This window comes from Macaca fascicularis, chromosome 1 (genome assembly GCF_037993035.2).
Source record: "Macaca fascicularis isolate 582-1 chromosome 1, T2T-MFA8v1.1".
NCBI classification, from domain to species: Eukaryota; Metazoa; Chordata; class Mammalia; order Primates; family Cercopithecidae; genus Macaca; species Macaca fascicularis.
In genome coordinates, this window is record NC_088375.1 from 58,383,839 (window position 1) to 58,411,508 (window position 27,670).

Here is a 27,670-nt window from a genome sequence, read left to right on the forward strand (position 1 = left end):
CTCTCAAATATTATTATTTTTGTTAAAATAATAGTCTCCTTTCCAGAACTTTGACAGGCAGAGGCAGGAGGATCATTTGAGGCCAGGAGTTTGAGACCAGCCTGAGCAACATAGTGAGACCTTGTCTCTTCAAAAAATAAAAAAATTAGTTGGGTGTGGTGGTGTATGCCTGTGGTCCCAGCTACTTGGGAGGCTGAGGTGGGAGGATTGCTGGAGCCTGAGAGGTTAAGGCTGCAGTGAGCCATGATCACGCCACTGCACTCCAGTATGGGATGACAGGGTGAGATGCTATCTCAAAAAAAAACACACACACACACACAAAACTACATATCCTGTAAATGCTGTTTTTCTGGCCATGCCACTTTTATTTATAAACAAGTTAGAGTCTAGTGAAAAAACTGCCCTTTTCTCTAGTAATTATTATGAACACTTTTAAGGCATTTAGTATACATAAGTATTGTGCTAAAGCTTCTTTTAGCCTCCCAATGCACTTTTGCCACTGCACCCTGGGACCTTACTAGTTGCCTTATCCTTGTTCCCTTGAAATCAAACATACTTACCACTCAGCAGTTAGAAGCAGAGAGCGAGCCAGAATCCTGCGGGTTCATACACTCTTTGTAGAACGTCTTTCTTTCCTTTGGGTGGAGACCACACTAAGAAATTACCTATACAGGGATGCTTAGTTAGCAAAATCTCACCCACACGTGGAGAGGATGCTGAGTCTACAAGGCTTGGTTAAGTGTCTACATTTGTGTAACATACTCTCTAAATTTCCCAACTAATTCGATGCTAAAGGTTTTTAAATAATCAAAGTATAGATGTATCAAAGTCAAGCACTGGAAGGATGCACTTATATCTTTCCTTCATTTAAAACCATTAATTGAGGCTGGGCGCGGTGGCTCACGCCTGTAATCTCAGCACTTTGGGAGGCCGAGGCGGGTGGATCACGAGGTCAGGAGATCGAGACCATCCTGGCTAACACGGTGAAACCCCGTCTCTACTAAAAATACAAAAAGTTAGCCGGGCGTGGTGGCGGGCACCTGTAGTCCCAGCTACTTGGGAGGCTGAGGCAGGAGAATGGTGTGAACCCGGGAGGCAGAACTTGCAGTGAGCCGAGATCGCACCACTGCAGTCCAGCCTGGGCGACAGAGTGAGACTCCATCTCAAAACAAAAACAAACAAACAAAAAACCTATTAATTGAATTAGCAGGGCAACATTCATTCAATAACACAACAACATTATTTTGATAAGTAGCCCATCTTAAATATTTTTAAAAAAGCATTAACCAAGCAGAAGGTAAAACAACTGAGAATGAAAGTAGACATTTCATATTTCTTTCAAAAGTGGTTCTGAAAATTTCTTTCAGTTTCTATCATTTACATTTTTCCTAATTCTCATTTATTCAATAGTAATTCAAGTGCCAATGTGCTTGTGGAACTGTGGGGGTACCAAGCAAAACAATCACTGATCTGAGTCAGAGTCTTTGTGGAGGTTTCTGGTTCTGACAGTAGCTCTGAGGACTATTTATTTAAAAATTAAAAAAAAAAAAACTTCATTCAGAAGAGAAAAAACTGTATTTTATTTAATAATTCATTTTCTGGTGTTTTTAATTTATAAGAATTAAGAAGGGAAATAAATACAATATACTTATATAAATTTTATTAAATTAAAAAATATCTTAAATATATTTTTAATTCATGTACATTTCCATTTATGCAAACCATGAAGTAACAATTTTTGCTGACTATATACAAAAAAAATTATTCAAGTCGCAGAGAAAATCATTTTTGGGAATTACTTTTATCATGTTTTCTGATAATATCCATAAGATTAGCTCCTGTAACCAGATCATTCTGTGTCTGTTTATCTTTCTGTTGTTCCTTTCTCTTCTGGTCATGAAGGTATGGGGAATTTAATAACTGGGGGGGAAGAATGGATCCTGTGGGCTTTACTCGTTTTGCGATATCCCAGAAGAGTCTTTTTGAATTATTATTGATGAAAGTAATTGCTGTTCCATTTTGACCTAATCTTCCTACTCTTCCAACCTGAAATGAAATGCAAAGAACATTTTCAAGATGTCCATGTAAAATCTTAGTGTCTTTTGAAAGAAAATGAATACTATTACTTAAAGTAGCATTACTGGCCGGGTGCAGTGGCTCATGCCTGTAATCCCAGCACTTTGGGAGGCCGAGGCGGGTGGATCACCTGAGGTCAGGAGTTTAAGACCAGCCTGGCCAACATGGCAAAATCATGTCTACTAAAAACACAAAAATTAGCCAGGCGTGGTGGCACACACCTGTAAATCCTAGCTACTTGGGAGGCTGAGGCAAAAGAATCGCTTGAACCCAGGAGGTGGAGCTTGCAATGAGCTGAGATTGTGCCACTGCACTCCAGCCTGGGTGACAGAACAAGACTCCATTTCAAAAAAAAAAAAAAAAAAGTAGCTTTACTAAGATTAGCCTTCATCTAGACAGCATTTTTTGAATTATGCATCTCAATATACCTGTGAAATCAATTTAGTAGGCCGCCACCAGCATGTTTTTAATGAAACAGACCAAACAGAAAATGAGAGTGATCACATAAAATAAAAGTAAGTATCATTTGTGAAACCTGTGTTTTAGTTATATCTCTATGGGTGGTGTTTGGGGGTAACGACAGAAAGATTTTTCTTATTGTGGGTGGGTTAAGGTCAAAAAATTTTGAAAGCTCCTGCATTAAGAGCAAGAGGACTATTTACTGCCAAGGCTACTTAAGAGGCCTTGAAATGTGAGATTTATACTAAATAATTTTTGCATAAAGTTATTTCTCTCTTTTTTTTTTGAGGTGGAGTCTCACTCTGTCGCCCAGGCTGGAGTGCAATGGTGCAATGTCGGCTCACTGTAACCTCTGCCTCCTGGGTTCCAGCAATTCTCTGCCTCAACCTCCCGAGTAGCTGGGATTACAGGCACCCGCCACCACACCTGGTTAATTTTTTGTATTTTTAGTAGAGATGGGGTTTCACCATCTTGGCCAGGCTGGTCTTAAACTCCTGACCTCGAAATCTACCCGCCTCAGCCTCACAAAGTGCTGGGATTACAGGCCCAGCTAGTAATTTCTCATTTTGAGAGAATTAAATGGACACAAATTTGTGGAGTATCAATAAGGCACAAAATCTACTTGTCTCCAAATAGATAGTGAAAATATACTAAGAAACTTTTCAAAAAAGGGGGAAAATACACAATCATGGTCAATTTCTGCTCCTTAACTGAAATGTAAAACTTAAAGTCTATATTCAGAAATATTTAAATGAGTAGATGGCTTCTGCTAATACAGAGGGCATTTTTAACACTGTAAAAGAAACTTGTAAAAAAGTTAAGAGGGGAGGCCTCTAGGGAACGAGACAGGGGAGAAGAGAGGCAAGCAAATAATGTTTTACAGTAACAGTTTTTATTTATACCTGACTTAATTAAATTACTGAATTGTTCCAATAAAAATAAAAATATAAAAAGTAGCTATTTCTCTATAAAAGTCCACAGAAAAACAAGTAGAAATAAAAAAATTCAAAAAGACAAAGAAAAGATGATACAAACTAGCTTCAGGCTGGGCATGGTGGCTCATGCCTGTAATGCCAGCATTTTGAGAGGCTGAGGCCGGAAGATCACTTGAGGTCAGGGTTCAAGACCAGCCAGGGCAACATAGCAATACCCCCATCTCTGCAAAAAATAGAAAATTTAGCCAGGTGTGGTGGCATGTACTTGTGGTCCCAGCTACTCAGGAGGCTGAGATGGAAGAATCACCTGAGTCCATGCACTCAAGGTTACAGTGAGCTATGACTGCGACACTGTACTCCAGCCTGAGCAACAGGAGACCCCATCTCTTAAAAAAAAAACCAAAACTTGCAAATCATGTTTTTGGTAAGTCTCCTAGAGTATACAAAGAACTTTTACAACTCAACAAGAGAAACCCAATTTAAAAATGGACAAAAAATTTGAATAGACATTTCTCCAAAGAAGATACAAAAACGATCAATAAGTACATGAATCATTAGTCATTAAAGAAATGCAAGTCAAAATACAAGGAGGTTTAACTTCATACCCAGTAGCATAGCTATAATAAAAAAGATAAATGTTGATGAGGATGTGGGGAAATTGGAACCTTCATACGCTGCAGGTGAGAATGTAAAAGGGTGAAGCCATGCTAGAAAACAGTCTGGCAGTTCCTCAAAATGCTAAACACAGAGTTACTATATGACCCAGCAATTCTATTTGTAGGCATATGCCCAACAGAAATGAAAACATGTCCACACAAAAACTGGTGCATGAATGATCATAGTAGCCTTATTCATAGCAGGCAAAATGTAGAAACAACCTAAATGTCTAGTAACTAATGAATAAACAAAGGTGGTATATCTACACAATAAAATATTTTTTTTGCAATTTAAAAAAATGAAGTACCGATACATACTATGATGTGGATGAACCTTAAAAACATTATGCCAAGTAAAACAATCAACCCCTGTGGAATACTTAATTCTCTGATGTGCAGGTAAACATGGTGGTACTAAAATAAACAGAGAAGTAGTGCTGTATCATTAAGTTTAATTAAAAATAAAAGTGACAAGGCACTGAAGGCACTAACAGCGTTTCAGTGGGTGATTCTAGTAAATGTGGCATTCAGAGGTGATGTTAAGAACACTACAGACAGGCTTTACTTGGTGAAGCCCGACAGGGAGGACAGGTAGCAGTCAGTGAGATTATGTGGCACTGACAGAAGGCTCTATTTCTGCTAGAGAGAGAAGCTATTGTTACCTTTGGCAGCAAAGAAAAGAAAGAAAACTTTCAAAAGTGAAAGACTAGAACAAATAAGGATATGAAGAGGAGATGAAGACAAGATTCCTTAAAAAACTAAAGGATCAATTTTATTTTGGCCAGATAAATCAACTTAAAAAAATCTTTTTAAACAGAACTTTTTTATTTTTATAAAAGATCACTGATTATATGCTCACTGAAGAAAATAAGAAAAAGAAACAAAAATAAACCAAAAATTTATTACTTAAAAATTTTTTAACTAACATTTTTGGTTACTTACTTCTAGTTTTTTGTTGTTTTTTTTTAAGGCACTTTAGATGTACTTTTAAAAACAAAATTTAGTTTTTACACATATTTAACTTAAAAAAATTAGTTTATATACATATATATCTTAAACACAGGCCAGGCGTGGTGGCTCATGCCTGTAATTCCAGCACTTTGGGAGACCAAGGCGAGAGGATCATTTGAGGTCAGGAGTTTCAGACCAGTCTAGCCAACATGACGAAACCCTGTCTCTACTAAAAATACAAAAAGATTAGCCAGGTGTGGTGGTGGGCACCTGTAATCCCAGTTACTCGGGAGGCTGAGGCACAAGGATCCCTTGAACCTGGGAGGTGGAGGTTGTAGTGAGCTGAGATCACACCACTGCACTCCAGCTTAGGTAACAGAATGAGACTCTGTCTCAAAAAAAAAAAAATCTTAAAAGCAAAAATATATATAGTTTTATACACTGCTTTTTTTGCGGGGGGGATGGGGGAATGAAGTCTCTGTCACCTAGGCTAGAGTGCAGTGGCGTGATCTCGGCTCACTGCAACCTCCGCCTCCCAGTTCAAGCGATTCTCCTGTCTCAGCCTCCTGAGTAGTTGGGATTACAGGCGCCTACCACCACGCCCGGCTAATTTTTTTTTTGGTATTTTTAGTAGAGATGGGGTTTTATCATGATGGCCAGGCTGGTCTGTGAATTCCTGACTTCATGTGATCCATCCATTTCAAGTGATCCGCCTGCCCTGGCCTCCGAAAGTACTGGGGTTACTGGTGTGAGCCACTGTCCTGGCCGATACTGCTTTTTTAAACTTGGTATCACATTGACAATGCCTTTCCCAATAAAACTCATTAACAAAATAGTGGTAACATATAAAGCTCCTTACCTGATGGACATACTCATCCATACTTGAAGGCATATCAAAATTGACAACCAGCCTGACACTGATCAAGTCTAGGCCTCGTCCCAAGACTCCTGTGCTCACTACAACTTCATAGTCTCCTTCGAGTAATCCCTTTCCAAAAAAGCAATAAAATTTATTATTCAGAATTTATTTTGTGTGGTTTTGTGTAATTCTGATAGCTTTTCTTTTTTCAATGCTTACTTCAATATTTTTGTCACAATATCTTTTCAATAAGTAAAGGTCATAGTATACCTGAAAAATGTATGCAGCTAAAATTCTCCCCAATCCCCATGGAATTTATTTTATTAATTTATTAAGGCAAACCTTTTCCAAAAGTGAATTACTGCCCTGCTCTACTCCAAACTGACCTGATTCAGAAATGGTAAGTTCTGAATTAGTAATTTATTTAGTATATATTCCCTAGAGAATAGGCTATTGCTCCCCAAATCAAAAGCCTGAGCAAGAGAACATTAACTTCATGGTAACCACTTGTTTGATGGTCTTGTAGTCATTAAAAGACGGTCTGCTATAAAAACTAGCTGTAATATGGTGTCTCTTGAAAATGAGGCAGAACAGATTTATAGAAAACAGAATATAGAATGTTGGGTATCAAACCTTCAATATGTTTTTCCTTTCTATTTGCGACTTCTCTGAATGTATAGATATGCTTTTCAGCCCTGTGATTTTCTGAACAGCTTCACTCAAAAGATCTGCTCCTAGTTTGCAGTCCACAAATACTAACACTGGAGGTTTAAAGAGTTTCTTATCCTGAAAAATTAAAAACATGTATCAAAAATTATCCATATAACATAATTTACAATGGGAAGTTTTTCTGAAAGATTATCACAAGCTAGTTATCAGTAGGTTTATAAATATTGTTAGGAAGGAGGCTGGGCGTGGTGGCTCACACCTGTAATCTCAGCACTTTGGGAGGCTGAGGTGGGCAAATCACAAGGTCAGGAGTTCGAGACCAGCCTGGCCAACATAGTGAAACTCCATCTCTACTAAAAATACAAAAAATCAGCTAGGCGTGGTGGCAGGTGCCTGTAACCCCAGCTACTCGGGAGGCTGAGGCAGGAGAATCGCTTGAACCTGGAAGGTAGAGGTTGCAGTGAGCTGAGACCATGCTATAGCACTCCAGCCTGGCCAACAGAGCGAGACTCCATCTCAAAAAAACAAAACAAAACACAAAAAGAAAAAAAGGCATATTGTTAAAATAAGTGTTTTATTTAAAATATGTACAAACAGAAGCCAGTCTATTGCTCCTCTTAATTTTCCATCACTTAATACTGCAAGAGTAATTCAAACATTTTAAGTGCAATTAATATAGTTCTACATGCTACTAATAAGTCAATACCAACCATATTTAACTTAATACTTTTTTTTTTTTTTTTTTTGAGAGGGAGTCTCGCTCTGTTACCCAGGCTGGAGTGCAGTGGCGTGATCTCAGCTCACTGCAAGCTCTGCCTCCCGGGTTCACGCCATTCTCCTGCCTCAGCCTACCGAGTTGCTGGGACTATAGGCGCCCACCACCACACCTGGCTTTTCATATTTTTAGTAGAGACGGGATTTCACTCTGTTAGCCAGGATGGTCTCTATCTCCTGACCTGGTGATCTGCCCACCTTGGCCTCCCAAAGTGCTGGGATTACAGACGTGAGCCACCGCGCCTGGCCCAAGTTAATACTGTTTATAAGTAACTATGCTTGCACATATCACCCACTCAACAAATTTGTGTTTACATTAGTAACAGTTAAAAAAAATTCTCAAGGACAGACTAGCCAAGAAATACGTTGCCCCTACCTTATATGTAAGTCTTCTAAAATTTTTTATTTTTATTTATTTTTTTTTTTTGAGACAGAGTCTTGCTCTGTCCCCCAGGCTGGAGTGCAGTGGCGTGATCTCAGCTCACTGTAACCTCCACTTGTGGGTTCACGCCATTCTCCTGCCTCAGCCTCCCGAGTAGCTGGGACTACAAGCGACCGACACCATGCCCGGCTAATTTTTTTTTGCATTTTTAGTAGAGATGGGGTTTCACCATGTTAGCCAGGATGGTCTCGATCTCCTGACCTCGTGATCCACCTGCCTAGGCCTCCCAAAGTGCTGGGATTACTGGCATGAGCCACCGCGACCAGCCTTTCTAAAATATTTTAAAAGGAGAACATATTCCTTGGGAATAATCTTGATATTAAAATATATTTCTATAATAAGGCAAAGAAAACCCAACCCTGTATCTATCCAATATGTTTTCCCAAATAGCTATTTATTTGATTCTCACAGAATTCTAAGGTAGGTAAAGCAATTTATTAGTAAATACCCTTGTCAAATTCCCCGAAAGTTGAATCTAAAAATCATTCTCTTAAGAGCTATGAAAAATGCAAACACAATCCATAAAACATGGTTAACTGCTTTACTACTCACATTTAAAATTTCAAATAATTTTTTCTTCTTGGCTGGGTCTTCTACCCACAAAATAATCTGACGTACATTGGCACAAGGCAGGTTCTTTTCTCCAGTGATAATTCTCACAGGATTATGCAGAAGCTGGCTTGCTAGTTGCTCTATGCTAGTTGGAATTGTGGCTGAAACCAAAATGGTCTGATAATCATTAGGAATGTTTTCCAAAATGTCAAGCACTTGTTGTTGAAAGCCCATCTTTAACATGGTATCAGCCTAAAATAAAATTGTATTAAAGTTAGTCTTGTTTGACATTAAAACCCAGAACCACCCCCCAAAAAGACTGATATAACTAACAACATAAAAATTAAGAATTCTTAAATACAATACTATACCACAATGTCAAGAGAACTGGGAAAATGTTTATACAAAATTATAAACTGTGCAACTAAATGTTTACAATGATATACAAAGACTGTTATTACTGGCATTATTAGTAGTAGTAAAAAGCTATACACATTCTAAATATTCATCAGTAGGGGATTTGCTAAATTATGATAGATCCATATGACACTATGCTGTCAAGAAAAATGATCAGCAAGCCCTTTATTAAATAATGAATGACTGCTAGATAAAAAAAAAGCAAAGTACAAAATACTATGTGTAACACGATACCTATTTATGCTACAAAAATATTATATGTGTATACACTCAAGAAACTTAATTGCTAACACCAGGGAGAAGGCTGGAGGGCTTTAAGGGAGGCAATTCCACTTTTAGTTTTTTGCAAAGTTGTTTTTTTAACCATGCACACAGATTATGCTTATAATAAAATATTATTTTAAATAAAAATTAATGTTAGGGGCTGCTATGGTCTGAACTGTGGTGACCCCCCCTAAATTCATATATTGAAATCTAACCCACAAATGGTAGTAAGAGGGGAAGCCTTTAAGGGGTGATTAAGTCATGAAGGCTCCACCCTTATGAATGAAATTAGTGCCCTTCTAAAAGAGGCTGGATGGAGCTGTGTGTGAGGATGCAGCAAGAATGTGCCAGTGCCATCTTTGAAGCAGAGAGCAGGCCCTCGCCAGACACTGAATCAAGGTTAGCGCTTTGATCCTGGACTTCCCAGCTTCAAGAACTGCGAGATAAAGTTCCTGCTGTTTATAAATTACCCAGTCTAAGGTATTTTGTTATAGCACCAGGAATGGACAAAGACAGGGGCTTTCACTTCTATTTTTCTGTACTGTTGGTTTGTTACAACCATGAATTACCAAGCAAATAAAAAAAAATTTTTTTTAAAGTTAGTGCTGCCATTAAAAAAAAAAAACAAAAAAAGATTAAGGCTATCTTGAGTTGCAAATACAATCCAGTTGTCTATAATTTGGGAACAATGAGGTATTTAATTCTTTTTTTCCCCTTCTGAGCCCTGATTCAGGATAATTCTTTTAAACTATTAAGGCATTGTGGGTGTTTGTTTTGAGACAGGGTCTTGCTCTGTCGCACAGGCTGGAGTGCAGTAGCATGATTCCAGCTTGTTGGAACTTTAAACTCCTGGGCTCAAGAGATCCTCCAGCTTCAGCCTCCTAAGTAACTGGGACTACAGGCACAAGCAGGGCACCCAGTTTGGCATTGTATTTTTAAGTGCCCACTAATGTGCTGTCATCCATATTAAAATTTGAATATTCATTTTACTATTATTCAGTGGGAAAAAAAATTGTCACCCAGGTTGGAGTGCAGTGGTGCCATCTTGGCTTACTGTGCAACCTCCCGGGCTCAAGCCAGCCTCCCACCTCAGCTTTCCAAATAGCTGGGATTACAGGCACATGCCACCACATCCATCTAATTTTGTGTTTTTAGTGGAGGTGGGGTTTTGCTATGTTGCCCAGGCTCCACCCCCATTTTCTAACATGTCTTTAAGGTGCACAGATTATTCAACAGATGTTATTCAAAATGCAGAGTGGGCCATAAAAAGCATTTTTTTTTTTTTTGAGACAGGGTCTTGCTGTGTCGCCAGGCTGGAGTGCAGTGGTATAATCATGGCTCACTGCAACTTCTGCCTCCTAGGCTCAAGCGATCCTCCTGCCTCAGCCTCCTAAGTAGCTGGGACCACAGGTGGGACCACAGGCATGTGCCACCATGCCTGGCTAATTTTTGGTGTTTTTTTTTGTTTTTTTTTTTTTTTGCAGAGACTGGGTTTCCGCATGTTGCCCAGGCTGGTCTTGAACTACTGGTCTCAAGCAATCCTCTCGCCTTGACCTCCCAAAGTGCTGGGATTACAGGCGTGGGCCCCTGCACCCCAGCATCTCCTCTCCTGATTTTTCTCCTCCCTCACTAGCTACTCTGAGCCTCTTTTCTCTCTATCCCTATACACTGGGGAGCCCCATGGGCTGGGTCACAGGCTTCTTCCTTCCCCATCTGTGCTCTCTCCTCAGATGAGATCAACAAATTCCACGGCTCTGAATACCATGCATGCATCAAAGACTCCCAAAATCATATCTCAGGCCACAACTGCTTCCCCGAACTCAAGTGGTAGAAACTATCTGCCGACTTAACATCTCCACTTGGTTCCAACAGGCCCCTCAAATTCAACACATTCAAAACAGAAGTTTCTATTTCCTTCCTGCCAAACCCACTCCTATCCCAGAACACATCCCAGGAAACAGAGCCATCAGAAACTCTTATTTCATCTCTTCTCTTCACCACCTGACACTGACTCCATTAATCATCCTGTCAACCCACTAGCACACCCCAGAGCTGGTCGCTTCTCCCAGCTCATACTTGCAAGACTGCTCGCAATCCTGTCACCCCCATCCCATAACCAATTCTCCTCAAGGAACCAGACAGATTCTTCTAAAATATAAATCAGATCTTCATCCTCCTCTGCTTAAACCCTCCAATGGTTTCCCATCACACTTAGAATAAAATCCAACTTCTAACCATGACTAAAAAGTCTTACAAGTTCTCATCTTTGTCCACTTCTCCGACTTCATCTCCTAGCACTCTCCCCTCACTGCCCGTGACTCTGCCACACCAGCCTTCCTTCTGTTCCCAAATACCTCACGCTTGCTCCCCTGTTGAAAGTCTTCCCTCCAGATGGATCTCTGCATGACTAGCTCCTTCTCATTCAGATCTTAGCATAAATGTCATCTTCTCAGAGAGCTCTCCTTGACTCCCAATCTAAGGTAACCCCCCCACCCCAGTTGCCACTGCCATATCGCTTTGTGTAAGTACATTTATTACAGCTCCACGAGACAGCTCATGTGTCTCATTTTCCACTGTATTCTCAAAACCAACAAGTCTCAGCACATGAAAAGCCCTAACAATGTATTTTGTAAATAAATGAACACTCACTAATTCTAAGCACTAAATAAGCACCTACCTATATGTCAGGCAACTTACTAGTCAATGTGGCCCAAACCTCTCTGAAGATAAGAATCACCTGAAGGGTGGGCCACGGTGGCTCACTCCCAAAGTGCTGGGTGGCTCCCAGCACTTTGGGAGGCCGAGGCGGGTGCATCACGAAGTCAGGAGATGGAGACCATCCTGGCTAACACAGTGAAACCCTATCTCTACTAAAAATACAAAAAATTAGCCGGGCGTGGCGGCAGGCACCTGTAGTCCCAGCTACTCAGGAGGCTGAGGCAGGAGAATGGCGTGAACCCGGGAGGCGGAGCTTCCAGTGACCGAGATCACGCCACTGCACTCCAGCCTGGGTGGGGGGGAAAAAAAAAGAATCACCTGAGGGGGAAAAAAAAAAAAAGGATCACCTGGAATGAGTTTTTAGAAATTCCTGGCTATGACTCACACCTACTGAATCAGAATACCAAGTGAGAGGTCTGGTCTTGTCTGATGTTCACTGAGCAAACCAGGTGACTCTTATAATTAAGGAAACTTGGGCAAACACTGTGCTAAGAAAAAATTTTAAAAATCTATGCACAGTTCAACAGAGAGAAACAAAGTCCTAAAATCTGACAGGGGGAGTGAAGGAGTTCAGAGTTACTAACAGATAAAGAAGGAAGAGCAGGTAGAAAGGATGGGAGAGAATTCCAGGCCAAAGGACAGGTATGACAGAAGACACAGAGGGTCGCAAAGCAGATCATTTCAAAGGAATTATCTGAGTTTTCACCTCTGACTATTCTTGCATCTTCACCCTCCTCTTGAAACAGTGGTTCTCTCTTCTTCAAGGATATTATTCATTCTCAGTTCCTCTCTGGCGTCTCAAGCAGCTTTTTACTGACTCATCTTCAAACTCCACAAGGCAGGCCCTTAGCCCCAGCCCGTTTCTGCTCATTTCTAACTTGTCTCCCTTAGAGAAACCATGCGTTTCATGGATTCTGATGCCTATTTTATTTTTTAAAATTTTATCAGCAGCCTCCTGAGCCAGAAAAGGCTCAGAGGGACTCCCCAATGCCTATTTTAGATCTTCAGAGTATTACCCCTTAGTTCATCATTTGCAGGAAATTCACCATGTCTAAAGCCAAACTCAAACATTACTACCAAGACCCAGATTTGCTCATATGCCCTTTTTAAAATAAAAGGCACAACTATAACTGATGGAGTCACCTCTATTGCCTTCTTCCTCTCTCATCCTCAGGCATTAGAAGACGCACGAGTGACTCTCGGATTTGGCCTGTGACTCCTACTGCCTCCACCCTGTAACCCCTCACCCCTGTCTGGATTGCTGGCTGCTCTGTCTTAGATTCTTTCATTTCTCCTGTACCAAGCAGCAGGGTAACCTCTTAAACCACTACTCAATAATTTAGAAAGCCTCACTGTCTCCCACATCAAATCCAAATTCCTCTGCCTTCCTGTCCAGGCCCTCTGTAATTTGGCCCCACCCTAACAACCCAATTTTACCTCCTATTATTTCTCAGGAAGAATTCTTCAAGCTGGTGGTCTCTTCTCTGCCCCCTGCACACATGCACTTGGACTTTCTGACTCTGCTTACGTTGGCCCCTTCACTTGGAACAGTTGATACATCCTCTTGTTTTCTAAATCTTTTTCCATCTTTTGAAGCCCAGGTCAAATCCCATTACCTCCGAGAAGCCATTTTTTGCAGTGCTAATACATTTACTCTCTCATTTCTCCTTCTGACCTTATTTCTCCTGAACAATTAGCATATCATATACAGTCCCTTTTTTTTTTTGAGATGGAGTTTCACTCTTGTTGCCCAGGCTAGAGTGCAATGGCACAATCTTGGCTCACCTCAACCTCCGCCTCCTGGGTTCAAGCAATTCTCTTGCCTCAGCCTCCCGAATAGCTGGGATTACAGGCATGTGCCACCACGCCCAGCTAATTTTGTATTTTTAGCAGAGATGGGGTGTCTCCATGTTGATTAGGCTGGTCTCGCACTCCCAACCTCAGGTGATATGCCTGCCTCAGTCTCCCAAAGTGCTGGGATTACAGGTGTGAGCCAATGTGCCCAGCCATACAGTCCAATTTTTTCACTAGTATCTTCTATCAGCCATTGGCAAACTACAGTTCTGGGGACAAATTTAGACCTTTACCTGTTTTTGCAAATAATGTTTTATGGGAACCCCGTCACACCCATTCATTTTCATACCACCTACATTTGTATCGAGTAGTTGCCACAGAGACTATACAGCCCCCAAAGCCTAAGATATTTACCATCTGGTCCTTTACAGAAAGTGTTTGCCAACCCCTGGCCTACATCATGTTAGTACTTTTGTATCTCCATACACATGATAATGTTCTTACCTTTACTTCAGTATATGTATCTTTTCTCTCCAACACGATTTCAGCACCTTGTAGGCTTGAATGCTATTCAAAACTTCTCTGTGATGCCATCCAAACTTATCCAGAATTGGTCAACTTGTACCTAAATAATACTTCTGTACTGACTGCAGTTTCTGTATATAACTGATTCTGTTGTTTACCAGCTCATTTACCCTCTAGATCACCCAGAAACCATATTCCTTAAATGCCAAGGAGCTGGGACACAGGCTGCACATATAGGCACTTGATAAATGTTTGCTGAAAGAATACTTCCCTTGTACCATAATGGTGAGCACAGCACTAAAGTGTCTCATGAAGCCTCGTTAGTGGAAGAAAATTAAAATGCTGTAAAGAGAAGTGAGGATGAGGCCGGGTGTAGGGGCTCACACCTGTAATCCCAACACTTTGGGAGGCCAAGGCACGAGCATCACTTGAGCCCAGGAATTCAAGACCAGCCTGGGCAATACAGCAAGACCCCATCTCTAAACAAATTTGAAAAACAAAGAGAGAAGTGAGGATGAATGGAACCTAACCTTAAAATCCATATAAGAATTACTTCTCAGGCCAGGTGCGGTGGCTCATGCCTGTAATCCCACCACTTTGGGAGGCTAAGGTGAGCAGATCACTTGAGGCCAGGAGTTTGAGACCAGCCTGGCCAACATGGTGAAACTCTGTCTCAACTAAAAATATAAAAATTAGCCAGGTATGGTGGCACACGCCTGTAATCCCAGCTACTCGGGAGGCTGAGATACAAGAATCACTTGAGCCCAAATGGTGGAGGTGGCAGTGAGCCAAGATTATGCCATTGCACTCCAGCCTGTGTGACAGAGGGAAACTGTCTTAAAAAAAAAAAAAAAAATTACTTCTCCAGCTCGTAAGATGGGGAGAATTTAAGAACATGGGGCTTATCAACAAAGGGAAGCCCAGTGATGTTCAGGGTGACAGTATGTCTAATGATAATCAGATGCAATAAGTCAGTTCTACCAAATGGCCGCGCCAGAACACTGCTGACTTAGCAGTAGCAGGACTCTTCAGTCTATAAGACATTTTTGGGCAGATGCGGTGGCTCACGCCTGTAAGCCCAGCACTTTGGGAGGCCGAGAAGGGTGGATCACCTTAGGTCAGGAGTTCAAGACCAGCCTGGACAACATGGTGAAACCCCGTCTCTACTAAAAACACAAAAAGAAAGTTATCTGGGCATGGTGGCAGGTGCCTGTAATCCCAGCTACTCAGGAGGCTGAGGCAGGAGAATTGCTTGAACCCAGGAGGTAGAGGTTGCAGTGAGCCGAGATCGTGCCATTGCACTCCAGCCTAGGCAACAGGAGCTAAACACACTCTCAACAACAACAACAACAACAACAAAAAAGACATTTTCACCATCATTCTTCATCCTTGCCATAGGTCTAGAAGATTAACCAGCTTGCCTAAGATCTCATGGGAGGTGGAGTAAATGTTCAAATCTTGATCTTGTGGGTACTGGCTACGTGTTCTATCCTACTGCTACTTACTGGGGCCCACGGAAGGCAGGCTAAGACACCATCACTGGTCAGCACCCAGCACCCCGCATTTGTGATCACTGCTGGGTAATGCCAGGTCTCTGCTCTGTCACTGCTGGTAAGACATCTGGGAAGATGCATGTGCCCTGCAGGCAGGAAAGGCACATGCCCAGGGTGGGCTGGCACACGGTCCTATGTTCCCTTGGCAGAATATCACCAAGCAACAACACTTTTACTTCATCTTATTAAGCATGCCAAAATTATAAAAATGCCCCTATAGTATATGTAACATAGAAAATCAGGACCACAGATGCCTATGTCCACACAGAAAAAAAAAAAAAAAATTTAAAGGCCACCTGCTGGGCACGGCGGCTCATGCCTATAATCCCAATACTTTGGGAGGCCAAGGCAGGAGGATCCCTTGAGCCCAGGAGTTCAAGACTAATCAGCCTGGGTAATATAGTGAGACCCCATCTCTACAAAAACCAAATTAGCCAGGCATGGTGATATGTGTGCCTGTAGTCCCAGCTACTCAGGAGGCTGAGGTGGGTGGATCACTTGAGTGTGGGAGGTTGAGGCTGCAGTGAGCTGTGTTTCCATCACTGCACTCCAGCTTGGGTGACCTGAGCAACAGAGCAAAATCCTGTCTCATTACCTGACACTGACTATTTTTGCAAACAAATGATAGTAAGCATCAAATGCTTAAAAAAAAAAAAAAAAAAACTTACTATTGAGAATAGAGTACATAGTGAATTTGTGTTTTCTGTCAATTAGGAAAAGACAGCTCTGTTTAATTTTAGTGTAGTACACATTATGATAGCTTCAGCGCTACACAGGAAACAGCTTAAGAACCACTGCTGCAATGCTTTAAAAGTCCCTGAGGGTTTTTTTTTTTTTTTTTTTTTTTTAGAGAGAGAGAATGTCCTGAATATACAATGAAATTATATAACTATACTTTCCCTAAATTGTGTAAAATCATGTAACCGTTTTTCAAACACCACTACTTACTTCATCTACTACAACAATCTTTATACCACAGAGTTCTACAGAGCTCTGCTTTATTATATCCAGAAGTCGCCCAGGGGTTGCTATGATAACCTGAATGAAAGAGAATAAGGAAATTTAAAAAATTGGTAATAGCCATTTTCATTCATTCATTCCATATTGATTGACTAATATGTACCAGACACTGTGTTAAGCACTCAGAATTCAGTGATGAATAAGTCAGACATAGTCTCTGTTCTCATGAAACTTGTAACACAAAGGAAGAAACAGATAAAACAAGAAAGTACTCATGAGATAAATATACTACGCCATAATTGGAGGGACCTATCCAGTCCTACCCAATACACAGGTCAAACCTAAAGGATTAGTGGGCGTGAGCAAGGTGAGGAGTGATTAAGGAGACAGAAAAGTATCTACGACATTCCTAAGGCTGGGAGGCCAGTGAAGTTTCCAAATGGTGAGGGACGGGGAGAATGGGGCAGGCTGAGGCAGGCACCAGGAAGGGCCTTGTAGGCAGTTTGATTGATATGGTTCTGTAAACAAGTGAAAATTCCATAACATCTTTGGGCTTTTTATTTCATTTTTAAATTAAGAGGTTGGGCAAAGTGACTTCTAAGGTTGCTTAAGGCTCTTAACAATTTTATAATATGTTAGTGGCTAACAATGGGGGCGCTTTTTTTTTTTTTGATACAATCTCACTCTATCATCCAGCAGGGAGTACAGTGGCACAATCATGGCTCACTGCAGCCTCAACTTCCCCGGCTCCAGGGGTCTTCCTACCTCAGCCTCCCAAGTAACTAGGACTACAGGCATGCCACCACATCTGGCTAATTTTTTGATTTTTTTGTAGAGACAAGGTCTCTATGTTGCCCAGACTGGTCTCAAACTCCTGGGCTCAAATAATCCTCCCGCCTTGACCTCCCAAATGCTGTTGATTACAAGTGTGAGCCACTGCATTCAGCTTATTTTTACCTTTTTTTAAACAATAAGGAAAAATGCTTTAATACCAATCACATCTCCCCTTTGCTTCTATGCTACCATTGGCCAGTATTTAACTTCTACCTTATTTTGAAACCCACAGGTGGTTCATTATGATTACTGTTTCATTCAATGTTTCCTGAGATTTACCCACATGCTTACTATTTTCCTTGGCTGCCATTGTTTCTTCCATCCTACACTCTCCTTTCTGGCACAATCTTCTTTGTCTGTAGACTACCTCAGTTTTAAAGTTCTCTTACATGGTATATTGGTAGTAACTTTCTCAGTTTTGTTTATTTGAAAAGTTTTTTCATTTTTTTCATTTTGCCCTTGCTCTTGGAGGGCAGCTTTGCTCAACAGACAGGCTTTGGTTATTTTTCCTCAGAGGGCACCTGGGAGGGAGCTCAGGGGTGGGAGTGACAGGTGGGCAGCCCTGCATGGGGTGCTGCAGCCTGAGGGGCTGAGGACAGTACAGGGTGGAGTCTGTGAGGTGAGGAAGGTATCGCTGTGGGAGGGGCGGTGCTGACAGTGGGAGGTGGGCTCCATAGAGGAGAACTGGTCAAACAAATAAATAAATACGAAAGGAAAATGAGTGGCAGGTTTCTGTCAGTTACAAATATGAATGAATCCTGTTGTATTGAATTGGAATTGGAAGTATCAACATGAACTCATGGTTTCAAATAAATACAGATACAGAAAAACACACAGTTAGATATCCAGCTGACCCTTGAACAACATGGATTTGAACTGTGTGAGTCCACTGAAACATATCAATTTCAACCAAATAGAGATCAACAATACTCAGGTTCAGCAGGGCCGACTGCAGGATCCAAGTATGCAAAGATTTTGGTACATATGCCAGAGATCCTGGAACCAATCTCCGGCAGACGCTGAGAGCTGTATTCCCTAGCTCTATCCACTGGGAGGTCCTAGAAGCATTGATAGTCCAATAGCAATCAACACACATAGCCCAGATCTTTCTTTTTAAATGCTATCCTCTAGTAAAAGAAACCAGGGCTCCTTGGAGAAGGCATGATTCCAGGGCTGGGGCAGGGAAAGAAAAATGTAAGCATGGAACATCTTCTTTACATAGAAAGTAAGGAAGACTCAAAGAATGATGGAGAGCTGAACAAAGGACATAGAAACCAACTTGAAGGTGCTTCCACTGGCCAGATAGAGATCAACTGGAGTATCAAAACAAATAATAACAGATTATAAACTTCTGAATAACAGGAAGCCGTGAGTCCATACAGATAGAAATAAATATATACATAAATTCAAAGTGTGGTGAAGAATGAGAAATTTACATTTCAAAGTACATCTCAAAGTACTCTCCCCAAAATATTTACTAAATTCAAAGAGGAAAAAAATAAACTTTACAACTACTTTACAGATCCTATCACCAGGAAAAGGACATACTGATACTGTGTGCAACCTAAAAGGATGCAATGAAAAAAACAAAGCATCTCTTCTGTGATATCCCTGTCAGACATGTAACTGGAATCTAATCAGTTGAGGGATGTTCTTCAAAGTAAGTAGCCTGTAAACCTTAAAAGGGCCAAGATTATGAGAAAAAAAAGGAAAGATGGGGGAACCATTTCAAATTAAGGAGATGACAAAGACAAGACAACTAAATGCAACATGTGATTCTGAACTGGATTCTTGTGCTATAAAAAGTGATGGAACAATTATAAAAATGTGAATGGGGACGGAGGAGTAGACGATACCAATATTCATTCCTGATGTGATCTAATGTATCAACGTGACACTGTTTGGAGCTGTGTTCCCACCCAAACTGCATGTCCAACTGTAATCCCCAGTGTTGGAGATGGGATCTGAAGGGAGGTGATTGGATCATGGCGGCTATTTCTCATGGTTTAATACCCTTCCCCCGGTGCTGTCATGATAGTTACTGTGAGATCTAGTTGTTTAAAAGTGTGTAGCACCTCCCCACTCTCTTTCTTCCTCCTGCGTTGGTCATGTGAAGCTCCTCGCTCCCCCTCTGCCTTCTACCATGATTGGAAGCTTCCTGAGGCCTCCTCAGAGGCAGAAGCCACTATGCTTCCTGTACAGCCTGCAAAACCATGAGTCAATTAAAGCGCTTTTCTTTATAAATTACCCAGTCTCAGGTATTTCTTTATAGCAGTGCAAGCATGGACTAATACACAATGTTAATTTCCTGATTCCGTAATTGTATTACGGTTATGTAAGATAATGTCCTTGTTTGTAACAATCATACTGTAAAGTATATGGGGGTGAGAGGGCATCAAGTCAGCAAGTTACTTCCAAAAGGCTTAGGAGGAAAAAAAAGTTCCATTTACTCTACTTACCACCTTTCTTTAAGTTTGAGATTGTTTTTTAAAAAAATACGTGCTTTGGGAGGCCGAGGCAGGTGGATCACCTGAGTTTAGGAATTCGAGACCAGCCTGGCCAACATGGTGAAACCCCGTCTCTATTAAAAATACCAAAAATTAGCTGGGCATGGTGGTGGGCGCCTGTAGTCCCAGCTACTCTGGAGGCTGAGGCAGAAGAATCGCTTGAACCCGGGAGACGGAGGTTGCAGTGAGCAGAGGTTGCACCACTGCACTCCAGCCTGGGTAACTGGAGACTAATACCAATATGTTAACATACTTTTTTTAAGAATTGGAATGCAAGCTTAGTTTAAAAGCTGTTGGCCGGGCGCGGTGGCTCAAGCCTGTAATCCCAGCACTTTGGGAGGCCGAGGCAGGCGGATCACAAGGTCAGGAGATCGAGACCACAGCGAAACCCCGTCTCTACTAAAAATACAAAAAATTAGCCGGGCGCGGTGGCGGGCGCCTGTAGTCCCAGCTACTCAGGAGGCTGAGGCAGGAGAATGGCGGGAACCTGGGAGGCGGAGCTTGCAGTGAGCCGAGATCGCGCCACTGCACTCCAGCCTGGGCAACAGCGTGAGACTCCGTCTCAAAAAAAAAAAAAAAAAAAGAAAAAAAAGCTGTTAGAAGTTCGCAGCTACTTATCCATTTGAATTATAATGTTATCCATTCTTTGCAATGAAAATAAATTTAATGCAGAGGTTGATATGAGACTGTAGTTAAACACCATTAACCCAACTTCAAATTTGATGCCCATCAAAAATACTTGTATTGTTTACTTTATAAATACACATTGCAGAATTTATAATTTGGTACTGATATCACCTTTATCTGTTTTATATACTGGAGGTCCACCTTAAAAAAGCACTGATCCAATATCCCATTAATTATCAACCTGTAATTTCTTAAAACAACATTTTAAAGGCTTTAAAACTGTCAGATACATCTGATTTGTCCTTCAGAAGATTCCAACATGAAAGGCTGATATTCACCCATAGAAGTTGTCAAATACTGCAGGAGCTTCATCCCAGCTCGTACTGCTGCCCCAGCCCCCGGAGCGCCCTTCCCCAACTCCCTGCCAACCCAGCTCCTCCCCTGGGTTACCAGGGCCTCCCTACCAACCTAGCTCCTCCCCTGGACCGCCAGGGCCTCCCTACCACCCCAGTTAACTATAACAGTTAATGCCCAGAACGCCAAGGGGCCTCAAGGACCCAGCTCCTGCACCAAAGCTGCAGTCTACTTTGATTGGTCAGCATCTGTGCCAAACCTTCCATTAAACATTTTCATTTTAAAGGCAGGTATCTTCAGCCACCCATTCAAACTTAAGAAAACTGAAGCCCACAGAAGTGAAGTAACTTATCTATGGCCATGCAGCTACCAGACCACATTGCTTTTACATACTTTTACATATCAGAAAATACAGACTACACGTAACAGCATGGCTAAGGAAGGAGGAAAGACAGGTAAATTAAGATACCAATTTCAGCAACTACTATTTATTAGCTATAGATCCTTAGACAAACTCCAGCTTTCTGAGATTCAACTTCTCAACTATAAAACATGGGCTAGGGATTATGCCAACCCACCTTCAGAAGTAAATGTGATGCTTAAATGAGATAATACATGTGAGAACATTCAACAGCCTTTGGCATATAACGGGCACTCAATAAATTGTGTTTCTTTCCCTTCCTATATAAAACAAGCTTAAAAAACAAAAACAACCCTAAGGCTTACTTGGTAAGAATTTAAAGGCTCTCTAAAATCATACTTTTAAAAGTTCTTCAAGGGGGAAAAAAACTCTAGTTCCTGTATTGCTTACAAAACTTTTCAAAGACATTGTATCAAATCAGTGCTTACCTTAACATGTTGTTGCAGACGATAAAGCTGTGGGGGTAAGGGTAAGCCCCCTACAAGAAGCACGGTTTTCATGCGTGGCAGGCCACTCATCAATTCTTTAGCTTGTCTCTCTATCTGAATGGCTAACTCTCTGGTTGGTGTAAGAATGAGTGCAGATGGAGTTTTGCTCTGCAAAGATGTGAAAAACAAGTTTAAAAACACCAGCAATTAATTCCTGCTGATATGAACTAAATCTTCACAAGGATTCCAGGAACATAGCCCTTTTAAAGTGTTCCCAACTGGATATGAGTCCTCCTGCCTTCTGCTTGCTGCAGACTTTTTTCCTCCAAAACCATCATAAATTAAATCCATTTCTTACATAACACAGAATGAAAGATCAAAATTGGGGCTGGGGAGAGGTGTCCACAGTAACCAAGGTGAGAAAACTGAAGGTTTGCTCCTAGTTCCTTGGACTCTGTAATCTACAGTCATCCTCCTCTGAAGAGAGAACCCAATAGTCACCATGTAGAGCTGGTCAAAGCTGGCATGCTACCCTTGGTCTTTCCCTCTTAGCTCTCTTGTGGATTCACTTCTTTCTTTGTCCATATAACTTACATATATACCCACATCCTATTTCGGGCTTTATGGCTCTATTTTGGTCTTCCAGCATGTGTGACCTATATTTTAAACAATCTAGCACTTTTTTTCCTCACACTATCTTCTACTACTCTTTAGTTTTCCAATTTTTTTCTCCTTTATCTTTCCTCTCTTTGCCTACATTTTTTTTTTTTTTTGAAACGGAAATTCACTCTTGTTGCCCAGGCTGGAGTGCAATGGCACAATCTCGGATCACTGCAATCTCCGCCTCCAGGGTTCAATCAATTCTCCTGCCTCAGCCTCCCGAGTAGCTGGGATTACAGGCATGCGCCATCATGCCCGGCTAATTTTGTATCTTTAGCAGAGATGGGGTTTCTCCATGTTGACCAGGCTGGTCTTGAACTCCAGATCTCAGGTGATCCACCCACCTCGCCCTCCCAAAGTGCTGGGATTACAAGCGTGAGCCACTGTGCCCCGCCTTGCCCACATTTTTTACTTACTTCCCTTCCTGCCATACTTCATACTTCACAAGTTCATCAGTACTTGGGAAACAGTAATTACTCAAAATGTTTGTTAAACTAATCATATGTGAAAGTGCTCTACACACTATAAACTAACAAGTAAGGTATGGTAATGATTATTTTAAGATGAACCATAGATCATATTTAAGAGTATATTTTGAGGCTGGTTGCGGTGGCTCATGCCCGCAATCCCAGCACTTTATGAGGCTGAGGCGGTTGGATCACCTAAGGTCAGGAGTTCGAGACCAGCCTGACCAACAAGGAGAAACACCATCTGTACTAAAAATACAAAATTAGCCGGGCATGGTGGCACATGCCTATAATCCCAGCTACTCAGGAGGCTGAGGCAGAAGAATCACTTGAACCTGGGAGGCGGAGGTTGCAATGAGCAGAGACTGTGCCATTGCACTCCAGCCTGGGCAACAAGAGTGAAACTCGGTCTCCAAAAAAAAAAGAAAAAAAAGCATATTTTGAAACTCTATGTGTTCCAACTTCAGTATAAATCAGTTTCTTCAAAACACAAAATCCAAGGAGACTAAACTGACGTACAAACTGCAGCTCGTCTGGTCAGCTGGATCTTTTCCCCCTCAAATCCAAAGCTTATTCTGTTAACAGAAAAACTGTTAAAAATAAAATGTTTTGTAAGGAAGCAAGTTTTTAGATCCTCAATAAAGAGATCTCTGGTTCAATATAATACAAGAAAAATTCCCTGAAATTATGTTTTCATACAAACTACTATCAGAAGCAAAATCTCTACAGGCACTAGTGACTAAAATTCCAAATATTTAGTTTTAGTTTGCAATTTTAATACAGTTAAGAATGAAACTTGGTAAATACCTCACTTGTTTCCAAGAATAATACATGTGAACTCTATTATTAATACTTACCTCGAATAAAGCTCGCATGATAACAGGAAGAAGAAAAGCAGCTGTTTTTCCTGAGCCAGTGTCTGCACTGGCCAGAATGTCTCTTCCCAGAAGTCCCACAGGAATCATCTGCATTTGAATGGGGGTTGGCACCTCATAGCCTGATTTCTTCAAGTTGTGATTTAAGACCTCGGGGAAACTACAATGTTCAAAGTCAATAATGGGCCTAGTGACTTCTTGCCCTTGAACTAAAATTCCCAGCTGCTGTTTAAGATTTTCAATCTGGTCTTCCTGAAGGTTCAAAATAAAGGGGTGCTCTTTGTAGACATAGGAAGCATTCAGTGGAGACTCTGGCTCAGAATCAGCCTTCTGTGGATTGCTGAGTTTTGATTTCTCTTCCTTTTCCTTAACTTGCAGAAGATGTTTCGCTTTACACTCCAAACTACACACATCTTCATCTGTCCTATCACAGATATACTCTCCGTAACGACCACAGACAACACAGACGGGTTCCCCCGGTTCTGCCCAGCGCTGTGTTTTGGAAAATGACTTAACAGGCTCTTCAGAAGGATGGCTGTCCTTCACACCCTGCTCGGGACTTACTGAATGAACCTCTGCCAACTGGCCACCTGGGCTGGGGAAAGGGCATGATTCGCTGCTGTGCCTGTCTGGTGTTGTGGCTGCTTCTGTAACTAGAGCATCAACGGGAGCATCTCTGCTTTTGTCCAACTGAAGGTCTTCTGGGTCTGATTTAATTATCTTAGCCACACAACTTTTGCCATCACCATTAGCGTGCCTCTTGATTTTTAAAGATCTTGGAACAAACATTCTTCAATATTCTGTTAAAGAAATTATATAATGAGATTTATTGTACCATTAATAAAGTTACATATAAAGTACCATATGATTAACAGCCAGGCGTGGTGGCTCACCCCTGTAATCCCAGCACTTTGGGAGGCCAAGGCAGGCGGATCACGAGGTCAGGAGTTTGAGACCAGCCTGGCCAATATGGTGAAACCCCGTCTCTACTAATAATACAAAAATTAGCCAGGCATGGTGGCATGTGCCTGTATTCCCAGCTACTCGGGAGGCTGAGGCAGAAGAATCTCTTGAACCCAGGAGGCAGAGGTTGCGGTCAGCCAAGACCTCACCATTGCACTCCAACCTGGGCGACACAGTTAGACTCCATCTCAAAAATAAATAAATAAATAAAATACCATGTGATTATCACAGAATCAGCCTAGCGTCCTGCGGCTATGCCTGAAAGGAACAGTGGACATCATGACACTCTTTATATCAAGCTTTTCTTCCGTTCGCCAGCTTCCACTGATGAAGAGATGGAGTCCTCTTCCTCACACACAGCAGTGTTGAAACACTGCACACTGCTCAACATAGCCTTGTACACATGGTCTATTTCCATTTACTGATTATTTGCACTTTTAAGTATCAGATATTATAGAAATTCTGGGGTAAATCCTTCTATTATAGCATCAAAAAAGAAAACAGGAGAAATACTTCGCAATTAAAATCTTTAAAATCAAAACCACAAATCACAGAGAAAATGCTATTTTCATAACACTCAGTGTTATTATATGCCAAGCACAATGCTTCACCTAATCTTCACAACCACCATGTAAAGCGGTTAGCATTACCTAATATATATGCACAGATATTTTTTCATTATGCTATACTATGTAGATTACATAGATTAATATACATATAGCATAATGGAAAAATATAGTAATATACATAACATAGCATAATGAAAAATCGTGTGTGTATAAAACACATTATATACACTTAGAAGAAACTGAGCCACTTAAGTGGTTTGTCCAGGCTCGCACAATTTTTTTTTTTTTTTTTTTTTGAGACGGAGTCTCGCTCTGTCGCCCAGGCTGGAGTGCAGTGGCTCGACCTCGGATCACTGCAAGCTCCGCCTCCCGGGTTTACGCCATTCTCCTGCCTCAGCCTCCGGAGTAGCTGGGACTATAGGCGCCCGCCACCACGCCCCGCTAATTTTTTGTATTTTTAGTAGAGACGGGGTTTCACCGTGTTAGCCAGGATGGTCTCAATCTCCTGACCTTGTGATCTGCCCGCCTCGGCCTCCCAAAGTGCTACAGGCGTGAGCCACCGCGCCAGTCGTGCTTGCACAATTCTTAAGTGTTACAGCCCTGGCACTCTGGATCCAGAGCACAAGCTCTCAACCATATGAGGACTAAGCTCTAATTTTTTATCTTACCCGAATTCCTTTCTAAGGGGTCTGGAGAGTCATGTCCTATAAACCATAAATTCTTATCAGATGGGTTTTATTTAAGCCAATACACAGTGACTGACTTTCCAATCTGACTCTGGCATAACAAGGAAGAAAATAAAAATGTTTTACCCCAAAATATATTTCCTTGCCATCCCTTAAAATTGCCCTGCAAAGTCTCCTGTAGGAAAAATCCCCATTTTATAGAGAATTCCCTTCCCCGCTTTGTTTTCCTTCCTTCCTTCCTTCCCAGATCCAGGAGATAATCAACTAAGAGCCAGGAAACCTTTTAAGTCCAATATAAAACAATTTACAACCTGCTCTCTCTAAAGTCTGCTATCTAAGAGCTTCCTCTGCACAATAAAACTTGGTATCCACAATCCTTTATCTTCAGCCTGAACATTCCTTTTAATAACCTCAACCATCAACCAGATAATGTTTACATTTACCTATAGCCTGGAAGCCCCGGCTTTGAGTTGCCTTTCTAAACCAAACCAATGTATTTCTTAAATGTATTTGATTGATGTCTCATGCCTTCCTAAAATACATAAAACCAAGCTGTACCCCAACTGCCTTGGGCACATGTTCTCAGGACCTCCTGAGGACTGTCACTGGCCATGGTCGCTTGTATTTAGCTCAAAATAAATCTCTTCAAATATTTTTCTGAGTTTGATTCTTTTCATCAACCCCGATCTATACCCATTTACACCAAAAACATATCTGCAAAATTACAGTGATTGGGAAGAAGACTTTTAACCTAATCTGGGGACTATCAAATATCCTAACAAATGTTTTTCTTACAAAAATTCTTTGTTTAAACTGCCAGATTCCAACTTCCAGAAAAATTCCAACAGAAATGCAACTGTACGTGGGGTGGCGAGCAGCGCAGGCACAGCTCTATGCGAGCAGGAAAAAGCTTGGAACTCAAAAGTCTTCCAATGGCGAAAGGGAACGGGCTCATGCCGGGAGGGCGGGCAGCGGCGCAGCCTCCAAATCTCGCCAACGCCCCCCGCATCCCCGCACATTGGCGGGCCCTCCTCTCGGGCGTTGCCTCCCACCCACGCCCGGCGGCACCGCACCCCGAGGCGCTTCACGTCATGGAGCTGCTGAGAGACGGGCGGGGCTCCGGTTCCGGGTAGAGGCCTGGGACACGGGGAACTGTAAGGACGGGGCGGGGGGGGGGCAGCGCAGAGGCACCCGTTCTCCCTCCGCGGCCTAGCGGCCGGGCTCCAGGAGAAAGGGCAGCAGGACGGCCAGGGGCCCGGGCTTCCGGGGCACGCTCACCAGCGCAGGCCTGAGGCCGCGTCCGCTCCCGCTCGGGGCCGGCTCCCCCTTCCAGGCTCCAGGCCAGGCTTCCGCCCGGCAAGCCCTGACCCGCTGGTCAGGACGGCGGCCCGGGACTGGTGGTGCGGAGCGGAGCGCACAATCCACTTCTCCGGGTTTTGGGAGGGGGCAGCAGCCCGCTTTCCGGGCGGTGGGGAGGCGGGGCCACCATGGGGGCGGAGCTCGGCTGGGAGCCGGCAGTGGCTTGGGAGGGAGGGATGAGGAGAGGGGCGGGAAGGCTCCTCGCGTTTTCACGCCCCCGCCCGGCTCTGGGCTGGCGGTAAATCTCGGAACCGGTCGGGATTGGGCGGGTTCTGGACGGAGGGGCACATTTGGGAATCCTTGGAATAATTTACGT

The 27,670-nt window shown here is 42.2% G+C and overlaps 1 protein-coding gene across 9 annotated transcripts; it reads right to left on the reverse strand.

The window, feature by feature from the left end:
• Nucleotides 1-1,556: 1,556 nt before the first annotated feature.
• DDX59 (DEAD-box helicase 59) lies at nucleotides 1,557-27,426 on the reverse strand. 9 transcript variants are annotated; one of them, XM_045394528.1, is made up of 8 exons: nucleotides 27,274-27,426; nucleotides 23,760-24,577; nucleotides 21,776-21,943; nucleotides 16,593-16,682; nucleotides 8,440-8,625; nucleotides 6,570-6,722; nucleotides 5,937-6,065; nucleotides 1,557-2,046 (listed from the first exon to the last, which is right to left on the reverse strand). In XM_045394528.1, the coding sequence occupies exons 2-8, from the start codon at nucleotides 24,564-24,566 to the stop codon at nucleotides 1,783-1,785; spliced, it is 1,797 nt and encodes a 598-aa protein (XP_045250463.1). In that variant the 5' UTR covers nucleotides 24,567-24,577; nucleotides 27,274-27,426; the 3' UTR covers nucleotides 1,557-1,782. The 9 variants fall into 9 exon arrangements, with proteins under 9 accessions (XP_045250463.1, XP_005540405.1, XP_045250455.1 ...); XM_005540348.2 differs by having other exon boundaries at nucleotides 8,374-8,625; XM_045394520.3 differs by having other exon boundaries at nucleotides 8,374-8,625; nucleotides 27,069-27,426.
• Nucleotides 27,427-27,670: the final 244 nt, after the last annotated feature.

Bases quoted from the DNA above. Each gene is read 5' to 3' on its own strand.
- DDX59 (XM_005540348.2), bottom strand. From the start codon at position 24,566: ATGTTTGTTCCAAGATCTTTAAAAATCAAGAGGCACGCTAATGGTGAT. The intron at 21,944-23,759 runs GTAAGTATTAAT...ACATCTTTGCAG, and splicing joins TCATGCGAGCTTTATTCGAG to AGCAAAACTCCATCTGCACT. The intron at 16,683-21,775 runs GTAAGCACTGAT...TCTTTCATTCAG, and splicing joins GTCTGCAACAACATGTTAAG to GTTATCATAGCAACCCCTGG.